Source organism: Temnothorax nylanderi, unplaced genomic scaffold (assembly GCF_030848795.1).
Source record: "Temnothorax nylanderi isolate EJ_2023f unplaced genomic scaffold, tnyl_v1.0 TNYL_tig0002_pilon, whole genome shotgun sequence".
Taxonomy (NCBI): Eukaryota; Metazoa; Arthropoda; class Insecta; order Hymenoptera; family Formicidae; genus Temnothorax; species Temnothorax nylanderi.
In genome coordinates, this window is record NW_027249064.1 from 3,315,935 (window position 1) to 3,333,093 (window position 17,159).

The following is a 17,159-nucleotide window of genomic DNA, read 5'->3' on the forward strand; positions in this document are numbered from 1 at the left end:
TGTGCGGGAGGTGCTGTCGCGAGCTATCACACGTAGCACGTAGGCTTGCTCCGTGGACGTCGCGCATCCCACGTCACACACCGGATCCCTCGCTCGGTTTCGCTGTTTAAATATCGCTGGGCGCGCAGAGTCACAGGGTGCACACCGGCGAGATGTCGTACGAAACGAGTAAGTCGCGGTGCGAGAAAAAAAGGCATCACGCGTATGTACCTTTCGCCGAATACCGTGCCGATTTCGAAGCCGCGCGAGGTGGTGTTCCTCTCTCCTCTCGCGTTTTCCGGTTTGCTTATCGCGCCGGTCGGATCGCGAGGCGTCGCGACGCGCCGGGACGACGGAAGAAGGTTTCCTCCGCGATTTCCTTCGCGTCCCTCGCTGCTCCGCGCGTTTATTTCTCGTTTACTTCTCGCTCCTCTCGCCCGAATACGAAGCGTTGTCACACATGTGCCGTGTGTGACACGATACGCCGGACGCACGGTTGATGTCAGTGTGCATATACAGGGTGCTCGGAAGTTATTGGCGTTCTCACTCCGAGGATTCGTTCTAGGCGGATTTGGAGTAGATCGGTGTTCCGTTAATATCGAGAGATTGGACACCTTCCTTCGCGAAATAAAAATGTAGCACCCGGTGCAAAGGAATAATAAGTTTATTGCTTAATCTTGAATGATTTTTATTTTATCTTCAATTTTTGAATCTTTGTTATGAAGATTTTTTGTATTGAAAATAAAGGAAAGTTGATTCAAATTGAATTTTTGTGAAAAATAAAGTAAGAATGTGTCAAGACTTTTGATACACCCTGTACATATACACGCATAGTCACAAGTAAAAAAAAAAGAAGATGATTCACAAATACTAAATCAAGGTTTAATTAGACCTTAGATAAGATTCGCTCAACATTGTCCTCTTATCAGGTTGAAGTAAGATATAAAAATGGAAAAATATTTTGCAGTAGTTGAATATATATAATGTAGATATTAAATATATACACAAAAAGTTATTGAATAAAATAAAGAATTTTTTGTTTTTTTATATTTATTAAAAGAAATGTTTGTAGAAAGAAGTAGGGAAAGAGAAGAAAGAGATTATCATTATTATATATTGAGACTAATGTATATATTACTTTTAAAATAACTTTTTTTGCAAATTGTGTTATTAATGCGCTTATAAATTTCTTTTACAATATCACCTCTGGAACTATAGCACGATGGAGAATAAACTGTAGCTTGTTAGCGCTCAAAATAATTTGAAATATTAGCAGCTGGATCCGTGCCAATGTATCAAGGAAGAGTATTTTGGTTCCAGCATCTGGATGTATTATGCGTTGTTGCGTGATATTTGATCTCTTCTGCGCTTGTATGACAATATTTTCCCGATAAACTTGATCATTTTTACTCATTATTTAATATATTGCGAAAAATATATAATATAAATAAATAATACAGCAAATAATATACACACAATTTTTATATATAATTCTTTATATATAAATAATATAGAATATAAAATAATAACTTGATGTTATTAAAATAACGATATTGACAAACTTTATCTATTGTGATTTTTAGAGAATCTGTAATTTAAATTACGTCTATATTTTAATATTATAATATATATTAGTATGAGATAATGCTATTAATATTCAGATATTTGGATATTTAGAATATTAATTGACTGTCCAATTATTTGACGTATTATTTGAATATCCAGTATATATTTAAAGATGTTTCCAGATAGTTTCCTACTGTTTCCTCATTTTACAATTTCTGGTTTTTTATATTATAGAATATATATTTACTGCATTACCGAGAACTCAAAGGGGACAACCTCTTGTATTGGGTGGCGATCCCAAAGGAAAGAACTTTTTATATACCAATGGTAACAGTGTCATCATTAGAAATATTGACGTGAGTTTCTATACTACAATAAATGCTTACTATTATCCAATAAGGACATTCTAATTTGCGTCTCTCTGAACATTGCAGAATCCAGCAATCGCAGACGTTTATACAGAACATTCTTGCCCCGTGAATGTTGCCAAATATTCTCCTAGCGGTTTTTATATAGCTTCGGGAGGTATGTCGTACTTTATTTGTAATATTTATACATTACAAAAATCTTTAATTACTTGAAGATTGTATGTATACAACTCTTACGCGGAAATTATCATAAAAATACCGTAATAATAATATGGTGCGTGATATTTGTTACTCGTAATTTTTTATTATGCGTTATCATTTTTTTATCCAAAGCTTTGTGATACATAAGATGTTTCACAACAACCAAACTCGTTTTTCAACTTATTCTTTTCCATATTTAATCTTGATATATGAAGGAACTAATGGAGGAGTTTATTTCAGATCAGTCGGGTAAAGTACGTATTTGGGATACAGTTAATAAGGAGCATATATTAAAAAATGAATTTCACCCTATTGGTGGACCCATTAAAGACATCGCTTGGTCACCGGATAGTCAGCGCATGGTCGTGGTTGGAGAAGGAAGAGAAAGGTATACTTTGCTCACTAGAATGCTAAAGAAGATATGCCATTGAAGAGAAGGACCAAGATAGACCAAAGAAGTAATATTAACATGTTAATAATTGGTCTTTCGAGCAGATTTGGGCACGTCTTTATGGCAGAAACAGGGACGTCGGTGGGCGAGATCTCTGGTCAAAGTAAATCTATCAACTCGTGCGACTTTAGACCGGCTAGACCATTCAGATTAATAACTGGAAGTGAAGATAATACTATCGGTATATTCGAAGGCCCTCCATTCAAATTTAAGTATGTATATGCACAAAACTCAGTCTATATTCCGTGTTAAGGAATTCTAATTCTTCACGTGACTCATTACATATTTTATCTTAGGATGACAAAGCAAGAGCATACTCGTTTCGTTCAAACCGTACGTTATTCGCCTGACGGAAATCTGTTTGCTTCCGGTGGATTCGACGGGAAAGTATTTATATATAACGGAACAACCTCTGATTTTGTTGAGGAAGTAGGATCCCCTGCACATCAAGGTGGAGTCTACGGAGTATGTATCTAACTTCGATGTAATGCAATGTGACATAAGAATATGACAAATTATTTATAATAAATGTAATCAAACAATGCATTTATATTTACAGGTTGCATGGAAGCCCGATGGTAAACAGTTATTAACTGCCTCCGGAGATAAAACTTGTAAGCTGTGGGACGTAGAAACACGTTCTTTAATTACCGAGTTCAACATGGGAACGACGGTCGACGATCAACAAGTTTGTAACTTGTATAATCAGTTTAAAAGATATACGGAGACAATAAATCAAAATAATTCGTGTGTTTCCAGGTGAGCTGTCTATGGCAAGGAAATCATTTATTATCCGTGTCACTTAGCGGTTTCATCAACTATCTTGACGTCGACAATCCTCAGAAGCCTATAAAGATAATAAAAGTAATCATTCTATTGATCTCTTTCAAAGTTCGAATTGATGAACTGCTCTTAATATCCTTTTCAATATACCAATTTTGATTCAATATTCTCTCTTCAGGGTCATAATAAACCAATAACGGTGCTAACATTAAGTCCTGATAGAAGTACGATTTACACCGGTTCTCACGATGGCTACATCACCAATTGGAATGCGGAGACGGGGGAAAATGATCGCGTACAAGGGCACGGTCACGGTAATCAAATTAACGGGATGAAGGCCACGGGTAACTTGCTCTATACTGCCGGCATCGACGATACTTTAAGGTCAATCGATATTGCGACAAATGCGTATGCGGAGACCAGTGTGGTAAAATTGGATTCGCAACCGCGAGGTCTGGATATATATAACGATATAGTTGTGGTGGCCTCAGTTCGACAGGTAGGTCAAATATTCACAAAGGTTCACATTCTCGATTTCACAGATTTATCTAACAAATCCTAATAAAATATTTAGCAAGCTTGAAATTAATTCAGTGTTGTAAACATAGAAAAAATATTTTTTATGCTATTGCTAAATATATTCGAAAATGCGATAAGCATCTTTGTGGACACTTTGCACATGTAAATTTCGCATAACAATGATGTTATATTGGTAATACGCTTTGCAGATCGCAGTTACACAGGATGGTAAAAAGCTGTCAAGTCTATCGATCAATTACGAACCATCGTGCGTGTCAATTAATCAAGAAACCGGAGACGTAGCTATTGGATCTACATCTGATAACAAAGTTTGTCTCTTATTTATATATTATACGAAAAATGTAAAAATTTGTTCATGCTATTATTAATCTTTGTACAATTTACACGTAGGTATATATTTACGAGTTTTCGGATACTACATTAACTCAAAAGACTGAACTAGAACACCTGGGTCCAGTTACGGATGCCTCATATAGTCCCGATAATAAATATTTAGTTGCCTGTGATGCAAACAGAAAAGTTATACTGTATGCCGTACCAGAATACAAGGTAATATACTTTATATAAAGGACAATTTAAAATAATTTAGATTCAACTGTGCACAGCTAAAAATGTAGATATAAGTTTTGTACGATTGTGTATTTGTGTGTTATATATATGCTATCAGTAATATTGTGATAGAAATACCATAAATATAGCAAGAATAGTAATAACACTCCAGACTCTTAACATTTCTAAAAAAAATTCATATTTTTTGTTTTTAACGTCATAATTGAATATGGTTGTAATAAAAAGTCAATAATCGTAACAGATAATTCTACTTATATAGAACCACGCTTATATTTCTTTACTAAATTTAATTGTGATGCACTATAATATGCTGGCAATATTTGCAATGCAGTAATTAAGCATAAAGTAATCATGCTTTTTTAAATGAATTAATCGCTATTAATGGCTTGTTATTGTGCTTATTGGATTAACACAGAGGGTGAGTAGCATATAAATGGAACTAACTAGTACTCATACAAATATAGTTTAAAAAGAACATGATTTTAAAGACATAATCTAAAAGATATTGATTTAATTTGCAGCTTGCGCATAATAGAGAATGGGGCTTCCACAATGCAAGAGTAAACTCTGTCGCGTGGTCTCCAAATTCTGACATGGTTGCGAGCGGTAGCCTTGACACCACTATCATCATCTGGAGTGTGACAAATCCAGCAAAACATACCATCATCAAAAGTAAGCGTAGCAAGTTCCTATTTGTAAACGGATTGCAATTAACAAACATTCACGTGTTTTAGATGCTCATCCTCAGAGTCAAATAACGCGCTTGGTCTGGCTGGACGAGGAAACCTTAATCTCCGTCGGACAGGACTGCAATACTAAAATATGGCGTATAGAAAAGATATAATTAACTTTTGGAAGAATTTATTGCCACGTCTAAGGAAACTCAATTTTGGAGGCATTTTATTTATTTCGTAGTCTACGAATATTGTATATTATTTTTTAATACAATTCTTGATATATGATTAAAAAATTATATTGCAATCTTTTTTGCACCTTTTTTTATCGACTTTATTAGTAGAATAATTCACATCCCATGTAACTAAAACCGCAGCTCTCGCGCTGCAGCTTCATTTTTGCACATATGTAGAGATATTGCCTTTGCACTAAGAATCACACGACTTATCTAATTTGTTTTTATTAAAACGATGTAACAATAACAAGAAAGCGATAACAATTCGAACATTAAAGGTCTTCAGGAACATGATCACACTTTTACTTTGTACACTTAACGAAGATGTTATGACTTGTCTTATCATTAATCAGTCCAGTGCTGCTTTTCAAAATTCAACTATGTTCGTAATCTATCATTCATAGGTAGGCATGTTCATTCTATGAACTTTGTTGCTAAATTATTCTCTAATTCAACATATCTAGAACAACGCTCTATTATTTTTAATATTTTAAATACATTTAACAAAATATCTTTTTGTCTCAATCTCTTTTTCTTTCTCTTTCCGTAATTTAACGAAAAATTTAAATTTTTAATAGAAAGGTATCCTAGCGAGGGTTAAAATGTCTATATACATTATAGACACATAAATGTCTATATAGAATAGTAGTGACTTTATCATCATATTATTGATGATTTTGACGTATTATACCGTGGACGTTTTTGAGAAGAAGCTACCGGGTGCCTGTAGGACACGTGTTTCCTAAGAGCGTCTCGCGATCGCGATACATGCGAACACGATGTGCAGCTGTACGAGCTATTGCTATGCGTCTCCATGTGTACTCGCAAGTTGTACTGATTACTCAATTGTTTACCACAGATAAGACAAGTGACACTGGATTTGTTGTAAGTCTGGGAAGTTCTACTGGGTGCAGACGCCGTAAGCAACTTGAAACTCGCGTCCCACACGGCTGGCGGTGGTTTTACATCTTCTATAGGGGTAACTTGATCCTCCACGATCGACGCTGCCTCGTCCGCTATATTCTCTGAGTAGCCTCTATCGATATACTTATTAGCAGATACGTTAACAGGAACAGACGTTTTCTCCCTTTGGTTTAGCTTCGCATTTATGGAGTAATATGGCTTCGTCTTAACGCAATACGGTATACTTTCTTGATCGTTACTAGGCTCGTCATCCTCTAAGTTATCCATTACTTTAGGCAAGGGTACTGATACCGATTCTGATGATCCAGTAGCCGTTATATTGTCTTTCGACTCCGTCCTTATTATCTCTTCGTTCGATAGTCTTTCCTGAGGATGCACTACTGACGATTGCACATACAAGCCGTTATCCTGTCTCGGATTTTTCTGAAATAAAAAAACATGCATAATCATGTAAATTACATTAAATAATTATATTTTTTTTTCCACTAAAAACATCATTAAAGACAACCATTTTAGAAAAAAAATGATCTAAAAGTGTATTAACTATGCGGCGTCATACTCTTTACTGCCTATGGATTTATATTAAAAGTATGTTAGGTTTTACAATAATATTAAGTAAAATATATCATACTATTATAAAGATTTATACAAGAATGCGAATTGCTTTTGATAATTGCAGCAAACGTATTCTCTAACTTTTACAGAGTACGGTATTGATGACATACAACGATGAATGTATCCTTCAAAATTCAAGAAAACAAGCTAAAACATATTCTATATATATTATACAACAGGTTATGCATTGCGCGTTAATGATCTATTTAAAATCGATATTAGGATATATTACTTAAGGATATTTAGCATGATAATTTTTAAAACAATTAATAAATTTTGTTCTTCCGGTTTAGATTAATACTTCTACAAATATATATTTGTTAAACAATAATAAGTATTCCTAACAAAATATCTAATTTTTTATAAAAAATATTTAGTCAAGAGTTATTACTAAATTCTAACTGTTTAGCACATGAAAATCCAAGATCGTTGACTATATCTGAAATCTATTTACAAAACTTCTTTATTTTTAGGTTTTCATGCGTTTCGTTTTTTTTTTCCTTTAGCTAATAACGTCTTTGGAATTTGACAAATTAGTGCTAAACGTTTGTTATCATCACACTTGACTAAACTGTTAAGCATTATTGTACTGCAAAAAAAACATAAGTGTTGTATAAAATCGCTGTTCTAACTTCGGTAATATATAGTTTTAGTAATTTAGAGATTCATGGAAGAAGCTATTTTAGATATACCTGTAAAGTCATTCTATGGGGTAAGGTTCCATGGGATGCATCCACTTGCATTTAGTTGCAACACACACAACGATCTTGATCTCGTGGATATCGTTTTTATTCATTATCGTTCCTTCGATGCATGTACGAACATAATATGTGTAGCGGTATAATTCCTTCGTGAAGTACTTCTTGAGGAACGACAGTGAATGTGTTTAAGTAACCTGAACAAAACAACACGATCAGGATAATATAAAAAGATTAAGTGAGGAACAAGCGAACGTGAATTTTTACTTCGTTCTCCGTTCTGCTGAATAAATACGAAAGAAATTGATTAATCTGCGACCTTTGTGAAAGTATATTTGCGACAGTATTGCGGCAATTCTGTAATTCTTTTAAGTACATTGGTATCAGACATGCATGTTACCGGGATAGCATTTACAATAATATATATAATATACTGTGGTACATAGAATTTATATCACGATTTACAGATAAGACGAATTCTATTTAATAGATTTGCTTACAACTCTAATAAATGCTTACAACACTTACTGCTATCGCATATTAGATTATATCTATAATATGCAATGTGTTATAGTTTAGAAAAATTGGAAAATAATATATTGACATATTCCATTAAGAAGCAATATTATTTATGAGCTATTGAGTATATAGATACTATTAATTAAATATTACAATGCATAAACAGTTGTATATCAATGTTAATGAAAAAAAAGGGAGAAAGAATGTGAAAGGAAAATGCATTGTTGTTTAATATGGTGCAACTTATTAATAAAAAAAAAAAAGATTGCATAAATTTCGCACGGCTATATATTACATACCGGCTATATTGCTGAACGTATCAACAATACAGTTATTTTGTGCAAATTTGCAACAGATATATTTGTGAAAGATAAAATGTTTAATATCTATCTGTAAGGAATAGTAAGAACTATTAAGAGGAATCATATTTTTATATAACGGCGCTTAAGAAACACATGCTTTGTTATAAGCAATCAAAAATTTTCGTTTGAGAACAAGCGTATTAAAAAGATTAAATATTATTCATGCTAATTACCTTAAGTACTAAAAAAAAAACACGCCAGTAATATAATAAGAAAATTGCAGTTTTTATTTCTGAATTATAGCGTAGTATAATCATTATATATTTATCAATATTATCTATTTCTCATGCATAATTAGCGAGCCTGCAAGTATACTCGACCTGACCTAATAATAATAATGAAAATCATATTTCCATGATTTGTATGTCTCAAGTACAAATCATTACTATCTCATTTTGGAAATTAATACAAAAAATGAAAATTGGTACACAATATGCAACTAGAATAAATAATTATGTCATTATTTTAGATATTATTATTCGTTTCGCAATTAGGTATAAAGGCAAAGAATTAGATGTACAATAACTTTCATAAACTGTTTTATATGACGCCAGAAGTGCTGATATAAAAAAATAAATTACAGGCAAAAAATGAAGAGGTACAATACATTGAGAAAACACAATATAAATACAGAGAGTATTACATAATTCTTTTTTTACACAATATAACTTTTTGGCTCCTATATTTTTTAACGTTACTTAACAATACAAGAAACACTTACCCCAGCCATATCAGCTAATCCACAAATGTGCAATGTGTCAGCCATAGCTAAAAGTGCAGGTAATTGCTCTTGATAAATATTCACTTCTCCATTATACATAAACTTGACCAGAGCGCACAGATTTGCATATTCCATGCCTGGTAGCACAATGACCGGATGTTGCAAGGAGTTCAAGTCCTAAAAATTCATTCATAAAGTTCTCGCCTGATTCTCAGTACAAGTTTAAGCTATGATTTGATCACGATACATATTTGCGATACAATATTGACTTGAAATAATTTAGAAAAACATTATGTTTAGCTTATTTAGGCGATAAAATTAACAATCCTGAATATTTCCATTCTTGCACTGTTAGATGTTTCTACTTGTAAAAAAAAAAGAAGCACAGAAGTAACGAAAATAAATGTTTAATATTAATATAAGATAGTATTTAGAATTCATTGAAAATGTTTAAGAAATTCATACGTCTGTTATATCGTTAACAAATCGATATCTTATTCGTTTGCATAACATAATCGAGAGACACTTTTTTATTTATATATACCTTAAAGAGTTCTTTAAAATAATAACTACAAGCCGAGAGTATGATTCTGTGAGCATGAATGTGTCTACCGCCGGCGCTGAGCGTAACGTCTGTCAGGTGACCTCCGTCCAGCAACTTTGGAAGCGAGCTCAAGAGAGTATTTTGAAAATTATGCCATCGCAAACAGAACTGTTGGCCTTCCATATCGCTGCCTGCTGTAGGAAGAAAAGGATTCTATTAAAACTTCCGCGTTTCACAAGGGAGGAAAGTTGATCCAGGATTGAGTCTTAATGACTGCATAAAAAGAGAAAAGAACAGAGTGCCAGCTCACAGCAAAATATATGCAATTGAGCTTTAAAGAGACATGTAATTTTCACGGTTGTACAAAATTGTTCTTTCGCGGAGGAGCATCGCGGTGAAGGATACCTCGTCGCACGATATTCAGTTCGATATCAGTCTGTGCTAATTCACACGCGCCCGACGGCATTAAACATCGCCCGCGTAATCAAGGCAACGTAACAATTCGACCCTCTCGCCGTACGGGGTGAAAGGTTATAAAACGTTACGAGAGCCGCGAAATTGCAGGGTGCGAAAGGGGATTCTCCGCTCGATTCGCGAGAGAATGGGAAATCTTTAATCTACGTCGCGGGATCGCGAGATCGCGACGTAAGGGAGGTGGCGCCAGGCCGAGAGACACCGAGGGACACAATACTATTTATTTAATCAGGCTCTGGGCAGGTTCCAGCCAAATCTATTATTGTACTCAGGTATGGCTGGAGGAAAAGGACGGCCGTTCGCGACGTCCCCGCGACTCGCGACGGTAGCCTCGGCAGCGCCGATCCGGGGACGTCGTTATGTCGATCCGCGTCGGAAGATCGGCGGGAGGACCGAGAGCTCGCGTCCGTCGTGTCTTACCTCGTGAAAAATCGCTCGTCCGCTGCAAACGACCGTTCGTTCTCAGCAATCTCAGCGCGACACTGCTCCACTCACTCCACTGCTCCACTGCTCCTCTCTCATCTGGCGAGCGCCATAATCGCGATTGGCGCGAACCGCGCGACAAATGAGAGAAGCACGCTGAGCGTGACCGACGAGATGCGGCTCCAGCCATCTGTCGACGTCGCCTGGAAACGAATTCACCGCAGTTTGACGCTTTTTTTCGACCATTTTTTGAAGGCAGGCTAGCTTTGAAATTTTACCGACGATTAATTCGATCGATTTGCTTTGAAGCAAAATTTCTTACTGTAAATTCGTCATCCATAATCTAATTTCTTTTTCCGAATACCCAGGAAAATATCTTTATATATACAGGGAGTCCCGTATATAAAGATCATAAAACGTTTAAGAATAAATTCCTGAGATTATTTTAAGACAAAAATCTTAATACAGAAATATTGGAGCTACAACAGTTTTTGGATTAGAGGCATTTAAGAGTTAGCGAATTAGATCACCTGAAATTCGCGCGTAAATAACAAAAAAAATCATTAAAAAATAATTTGTTTTTTTACAAAAAGTAAAATTATGATTAGATTATACAATAGTCTAAATACGTATAATTATATATATAATTATATTTTACAATTATTACATTTACATTATATGGGTAATTTTTCTTATTTCCTCAAATTTCACTCTCTTTGTGAAAAAAAATTTTCCTTTTAGATATCTTTTAATTTTTATTATTTTTCCTGTATATGCAAATAGAGATGTATCATTATACAAAAGAGAAAAAATATATATGGACATGTTTTATATATAATTTATATATGAAAATTTTTTCCCCCGAGTATTAAACGACGAATAACTCTCAGAGAAATTTCCAAATAAAAATTCACCATCCCTAATTCTTTTTCCCCGTATGTTAAACGATAAAAAAGAATTGATAATTCTATCCATGTTAACGAATTGCTACAAGAATTGCTTGATAAGTTAATCGTCGATTAACTTAATCAGTGTTCAAATCGGCAGAGATGCTTGCGAAATTTCGAACTGTATAATTCATTATGTCTCTAATCTAATCTTTCTTTCAATCCATTGGAGCAACAAAAGATTATAACTCCATCCACGCAAACAAACAGTAAAGATATTGCTTGATAAAAGTTACTCGCTGATTAGTTAATCGGAATTTTTAGTCTGAATCGTTTCAAAATCGTCCCTTCGTATAGTTACGTCATGCTGCATTTTTTTGCATGCAAAGTGAAATGTATACGTTATAATGAAACGTTTGAGAGAAAAGGAGAGAGAAAGGTTCTAAAGCTTCGTGACGGCGGCTTGTATTTTCACGATATCGCTGTGTCTTTACATACGATACGTATCTAGATATTATTTATGCACAAATATAACCTATACGGTTCATCCCGTCCATTCTCTCTTTTCCGTATCCTACTCGTTATTTTATTTATCTGTTCCTTGTTGCTTTTTTTATTGCAACGAACAATTCGGGAAAAATAAATTCAGTTATATCGAGTAAAGTTTTTATCACAAATAAGCAATTAGAAGATAGCACGTTATGGTCGTTATATGAATCCCTTTGGATCTCCAACTTGCTCCAACTTTTTCGGCTATGTATTTTGGCAAGATTTGATTTTATATGAAGGATTAAGGACACGTTGTTTTTCTTAGGATTAATTTTATTTATTTTTTATAGGTAATATGTCCATGTCTTGTATGATGTATATGATGACATTGGGATCAACGTATCTCAAACTATATATGTATTCCCATTGGGAAAAGATGAAAGAAATTGGAAATGGATGAACCTGTGGAAATACAAACTGGTCAGACCAACTTGACAGACAAATCAAGATTAAAACTGGCAAGTTTTGCATCAAGTTGCAGCGCTGGCTCTACTTATGTAAATTTTAATTAATTTTATATGCATTATATTTTACATAAATTATTCGGATTATTAATCTAAATTTATTAGTGACACGGAAGAAATTGATCTCGTTATAATTTACAGGGTTAATGATGCAGAAGAAATGTCAGTTGTGTATGATAGATACTGATAATAAGATTTTAAATACACAAGCTACATTTAAAGCAATTTATAAACAGACAAGTTTGGGATACTTGGACAAATGCTGAAAATTTTATTAGAATTAAAATTAAATTTGTTTTAATAATTACGTGCAGTTCCATGTGCGCTACGAATGGCTGAAAGCTGGACTAGTCTTATCCTGTTATGGAAATTATATTTCTCTATAATGCAACATGAAATGAGATATGGAGCATTAGGTAAGATTGTGTATTAAATTTTTGTATATATTATATTTTTTATTACTTATTTTATTTACTTCATATATTTATTCTTTATAGTTTTAAAAAACTTATGTTTTATTAAAAGTTGAAATATAAATTAACCATTATTTATAAATAATTTAATACTATGCTGTTCAATGTGTAGAAATTTTCTTCAGCAAAAAAATTTGTATGACTAATTTAAGAAAATAAGCAACTTACATAAAGCATTTAAAGTTTATTTATACGGATGCAGGAATAAATTTTTGAGAGTTATCTATATCTTTTTCTGTTATTAGTTCGTATTAGAATCCTCGTATAATAGATGGCGTAGTAATCGTAATATTCTGATAAGAATGTATTCTGATAAGAGACACGGTAAGCGTCTCGCGCCAAGTTCTGAATGTACATGGACGCAGTATGACGAGTGAAGATAACAGGAGCATTACAAGACTGTCGGACTGACTGATTATAGGATATCTGCCTTTTGTTAATTAAATATCAGGTAATATTATATTTATAATGGACAATTAATTATTAAAACAATATTTAAATGTATATTAAATAACTAAAAGCACATTATCTTATATGTTTTACTTTTATAATAGTATTTATTAAGTAGAAATTTGATTAACATAAGCATATCATTTATTTATGACTGATTGGTTGTGTATTAAATAAATTGCTCCTTTTTTGCAGATATATATTGAAAATTCTTTTAAACTTCTTGACATAACACATAATTTATTGAGTAAAGGACAAATATTTGTAAAACATTATGCATTGGGTCAAGATCTCATGTATTTTGTGCTTGTTTGGATGTTTTAAAGACTTTCGGCCTTCTGAATCGTTTATAACCGATTATTTGACTGGGTGGAAAAACTTTACAGCCAGTGAAGTTAGTTCAATGAAGTGATTAAATAGATGAACGCGCGTTTAATTTTTTAAAATAATATTGAGAACATATTGATCTTTCAGGTGAATCACGAGATCTATCCTGTGACTACATATAGTTACTTATCAACATTAATAGTTGTGTTTCTGATCACAGATTTTATTAGATATAAACCTATCATAATACTCTGTGGTCTTTCTGGTAGTATAACTTTTCTTCTAATAATACTCGGGAAGATCGTGCTGGTTTTACAGATTGCTAAATTCTTTTTCGGCTTGTTTATGTCTGCCGAGGTGGCTTATTATACTTACATTTATGCTAAGGTAGATAAAAAGCATTATCAAGAGGTCACAAGTCACACTAAAGCAGCCTCTTTATTTGGGCGCAGCATATCTGGTGTTGTAGCACAGTTAACAGCTTCCTTCGATTTGTTAAACTATCATCAACTCAATTATTTAACTCTTTCAGGTACGTCAAATAAGTAGGTTTAAAATATAAATTACATGTATAAATTTTAAATATTTATCATGATATATTTAAGTTTACATAAAATTTTACAGATGAAAATTTTATATAGATAATTTGTATGAACTATAAACAATTAAAATCGTTCAATGAAGAAAGATTTTTTATTTAATTTTATACATGTAACATTTTATAAACATTTATACATAATATAAAACATACTTATGTATATTTTTTTTATACTATATTATTTTACATATTGTAATATATTTACGGGCTATAATTTTCAGCCATTGGCACTGCGACAGTCTGGTCACTCTTCTTGCCTCCTGTGGGTCAGTCAATTTATTTCCATCGCGTTGACGTTTCCAATAATGAAGAGATTTCATCTACTACTGTACAACCGGCGATCGATCAATTACAACAGCTGAGTAATTCACAAAAATCGTGCGACAAAAATAGCAAAATGAAGCCAAATACATTGCTTCATAAGATAAAGAATGCGTATGCGCTGCTGTGGAAACACTTTGTGCTAGCCTACACTAATTATCGTGTGATCAAATGGTCAGCTTGGTGGGCTTTATCTACCTGCGGTTATCTTTTGGTCGCCACCTATTCGCAATTGCTTTGGCAAACTGCAGTGAAGCCGGGTGATAGGATTTATAATGGCGCTGTGGATTTTGCATACGCGATCGTAGGTAAGGGAAAAATACTCTTAATATAACAATCTTATTTAAATTAGAATCGACACATGAGATTGGAGAGTGAAGGATAAAAGTATGAAACGCGCCATCTCAATTAGTCAAAACGCAGTGACAGAGTTTAAGCGATAAAATTTAATAACAAGACAATCTTTTGTTTATGTACATACAAGACAGGAATTACAAGACGGGAATGTTCTAATCCTTATTTTGGACTTTTTCAAATTGTAATGTAAATCAAACGAATTAAGTAAACGTATAATAAATGTTATAAATTTTAATTAAAATTAGGTAGCAGGCATAAAAAAATTGCAAATTATGCGAAAATCTATGTAAAAAGATTTTAATGATAAAATAACACTGAAATAAGTACGCGCACAAGATAGGAATAACATAAGATAAATAACTTACTGGTGAAACGAAGACAATTGCAAACCTGTACATGGTTACAAAACACGGAGGAGTGCAGTAAGACATAATTAATCAAAGTATGCGTAAACGGACACCATCTGTCTGCCTATACGTATGCTCGCGTATCGATCGTATAATCACGTTTGATACACGAAGAAGATACACTAACGAACTGGTATCTACTTACGCATACTGTTCTCCGTGCTTTGTAACAATATATACGAGTCTGTAACTGTTTTTCTGACTGCCTTAAATATTTTTATTTTATTTTTATTTATTTTTCGTTTATGAACTAAAATAAATTGGACCGAATTTTTTAAGGGATTAATATCTCGTACGTCTGCTAAAAACGCATTAATACTTGCTAAAAAATGAACAAATAGAATAATTATAATAGTTTAATTCAAAAGCAGATAATTGATATAAAAAGTACAAGGGATGTATAAGATAACAATTAAATAATAAGATCAAAGAGCGCAATTAAAAAAAGAACTAATTAAATTAAATTATATACATTAGGTAAACTTCTGAACAGTAATTTTTTACGAAACTTTTTTTATCAGGTGCAATAAGCGTATTTTCTGTAGGAAAGATACGGTTCAACTGGGTTCGATTCGGAGACATAATCTGTTCTGCATTCGCATTCTTAGAAGGATCTATATTATTGGCATCCTCTTACAGTTATAACATTTGGCTCTTATACGCCGGCTATATCATATTCGGCGTAATTTACCACACCATGGTCACTGTCGCAAGGTAAATTTCTTAATTAATACAATTAATATTAGAGGATTTATAACAAAAATGACTCTCGTTAAAGAATTCTTCTAAGAGAAAAAAAAACAGCAGATAAATTTTACTAAAATGTTGATATAATAGGTTTTATACAATACATACGGTATATATATGATTTATGAATTTATATATGTTCTCATTTTGAAAAATTATATGACAATAATTATGTGATTAAATAAAACAAGGACTTAAATAATCGTTATCTTTTATATTTTATTATTAAAACAAAAGTTGTCTATGCTGTGTGGGGTATAAACTTTACGGTATCTGTCGAAAGTTGAAATAATTTCTTAATAAAATTGCGCATAAAAGAAGAAAAAATTAGATAGTTTGTTTTTGCTTGTTTATAGCTTTGAAGTCGCTAAATGTATATCCGAGGATAGTCACGGCTTAATATTCGGCGTGAACATATTTCTCGCATTATTAATGCAAAGCCTGCTGACGCTTGTAGTCGTCAATACGATTATGTTAGATATTAGACAGCAGGTAAGAATTTTATGCCGATAATGCATCAAATTTGTATATTTCCTAATAATATTAGTCTTCGCTTTTTAGTTCTACGTTTACGGCGGTTATTTTATGGTCTTGGCTATGATATACATTGTGCTAAGCATAATCAATGTTCTGCGATATCGCCGGAACATGAATCGCATTCAACTGCGAATGAGATAAACTTTTCATTCTACAGTATATACCAATATAAAACGGATTAAATAAACTTTTATTAAATTCAACAAAATCCGTTATGCAAACTATTTTAAATCAAAATTATAAACTAATTATAAATTGGAAATTTTTTTATTTTTCAGAAGTACATCTCAATGTTGAATTAAACGAATTTTTTATTGCCTAATTGTAGCAACTTTTATTGAAATTAATAAAGTTTTGGAAAGAACCGATTGCATCTGTTATTATATTTATTAAG

At 32.9% G+C, this 17,159-nt stretch overlaps 3 protein-coding genes across 3 annotated transcripts; 2 read left to right on the top strand and 1 right to left on the bottom strand.

The window, feature by feature from the left end:
• The first annotated feature begins 1 nt into the window (after position 1).
• Flr (actin-interacting protein 1 flr) lies at positions 2–5,439 on the top strand. Its single transcript, XM_071700830.1, has 13 exons — positions 2–168; positions 1,780–1,901; positions 1,980–2,070; positions 2,355–2,502; positions 2,610–2,777; positions 2,862–3,030; positions 3,125–3,253; positions 3,325–3,429; positions 3,527–3,847; positions 4,077–4,196; positions 4,279–4,437; positions 4,980–5,130; positions 5,193–5,439. The coding sequence occupies exons 1-13, from the start codon at positions 153–155 to the stop codon at positions 5,300–5,302; spliced, it is 1,809 nt and encodes a 602-aa protein (XP_071556931.1). The 5' UTR covers positions 2–152; the 3' UTR covers positions 5,303–5,439.
• Positions 5,440–5,577: 138 nt separating this feature from the next.
• Positions 5,578–10,853, bottom strand: LOC139769625 (uncharacterized). The gene is made up of 4 exons (XM_071700879.1): positions 10,646–10,853; positions 9,752–9,945; positions 9,208–9,384; positions 5,578–6,715 (listed from the first exon to the last, which is right to left on the bottom strand). Exons 1-4 carry the CDS (start codon positions 10,836–10,838, stop codon positions 6,029–6,031), a joined length of 1,251 nt encoding a protein of 416 aa, XP_071556980.1. The 5' UTR covers positions 10,839–10,853; the 3' UTR covers positions 5,578–6,028.
• Positions 10,854–11,857: 1,004 nt separating this feature from the next.
• On the top strand, positions 11,858–17,129 carry LOC139769753 (thiamine transporter 1-like). Its single transcript, XM_071701083.1, has 9 exons — positions 11,858–12,581; positions 12,690–12,964; positions 13,267–13,472; positions 13,667–13,865; positions 13,946–14,330; positions 14,618–15,025; positions 16,003–16,195; positions 16,585–16,720; positions 16,790–17,129. The coding sequence occupies exons 4-9, from the start codon at positions 13,746–13,748 to the stop codon at positions 16,904–16,906; spliced, it is 1,359 nt and encodes a 452-aa protein (XP_071557184.1). The 5' UTR covers positions 11,858–12,581; positions 12,690–12,964; positions 13,267–13,472; positions 13,667–13,745; the 3' UTR covers positions 16,907–17,129.
• Positions 17,130–17,159: the final 30 nt, after the last annotated feature.

Excerpts from the sequence above, each read along its gene's own strand:
- LOC139769625 (XM_071700879.1), bottom strand. The coding sequence starts at position 10,838 with ATGGCTGGAGCCGCATCTCGTCGGTCACGCTCAGCGTGCTTCTCTCAT. Across the intron at positions 9,946-10,645 it reads GACGAGCGATTTTTCACGAG|CAGGCAGCGATATGGAAGGC; the intron begins GTAAGACACGAC and ends TTCTTCCTACAG. Across the intron at positions 9,385-9,751 it reads ATTTTAAAGAACTCTTTAAG|GACTTGAACTCCTTGCAACA; the intron begins GTATATATAAAT and ends ATGAATTTTTAG.
- LOC139769753 (XM_071701083.1), top strand. The coding sequence starts at position 13,746 with ATGCATTGGGTCAAGATCTCATGTATTTTGTGCTTGTTTGGATGTTTT. Across the intron at positions 16,196-16,584 it reads ACCATGGTCACTGTCGCAAG|CTTTGAAGTCGCTAAATGTA; the intron begins GTAAATTTCTTA and ends GCTTGTTTATAG. Across the intron at positions 16,721-16,789 it reads TGTTAGATATTAGACAGCAG|TTCTACGTTTACGGCGGTTA; the intron begins GTAAGAATTTTA and ends TTCGCTTTTTAG.
- Flr (XM_071700830.1), top strand. Across the intron at positions 1,902-1,979 it reads TCATCATTAGAAATATTGAC|AATCCAGCAATCGCAGACGT; the intron begins GTGAGTTTCTAT and ends TGAACATTGCAG. Across the intron at positions 2,071-2,354 it reads TTTTTATATAGCTTCGGGAG|ATCAGTCGGGTAAAGTACGT; the intron begins GTATGTCGTACT and ends AGTTTATTTCAG.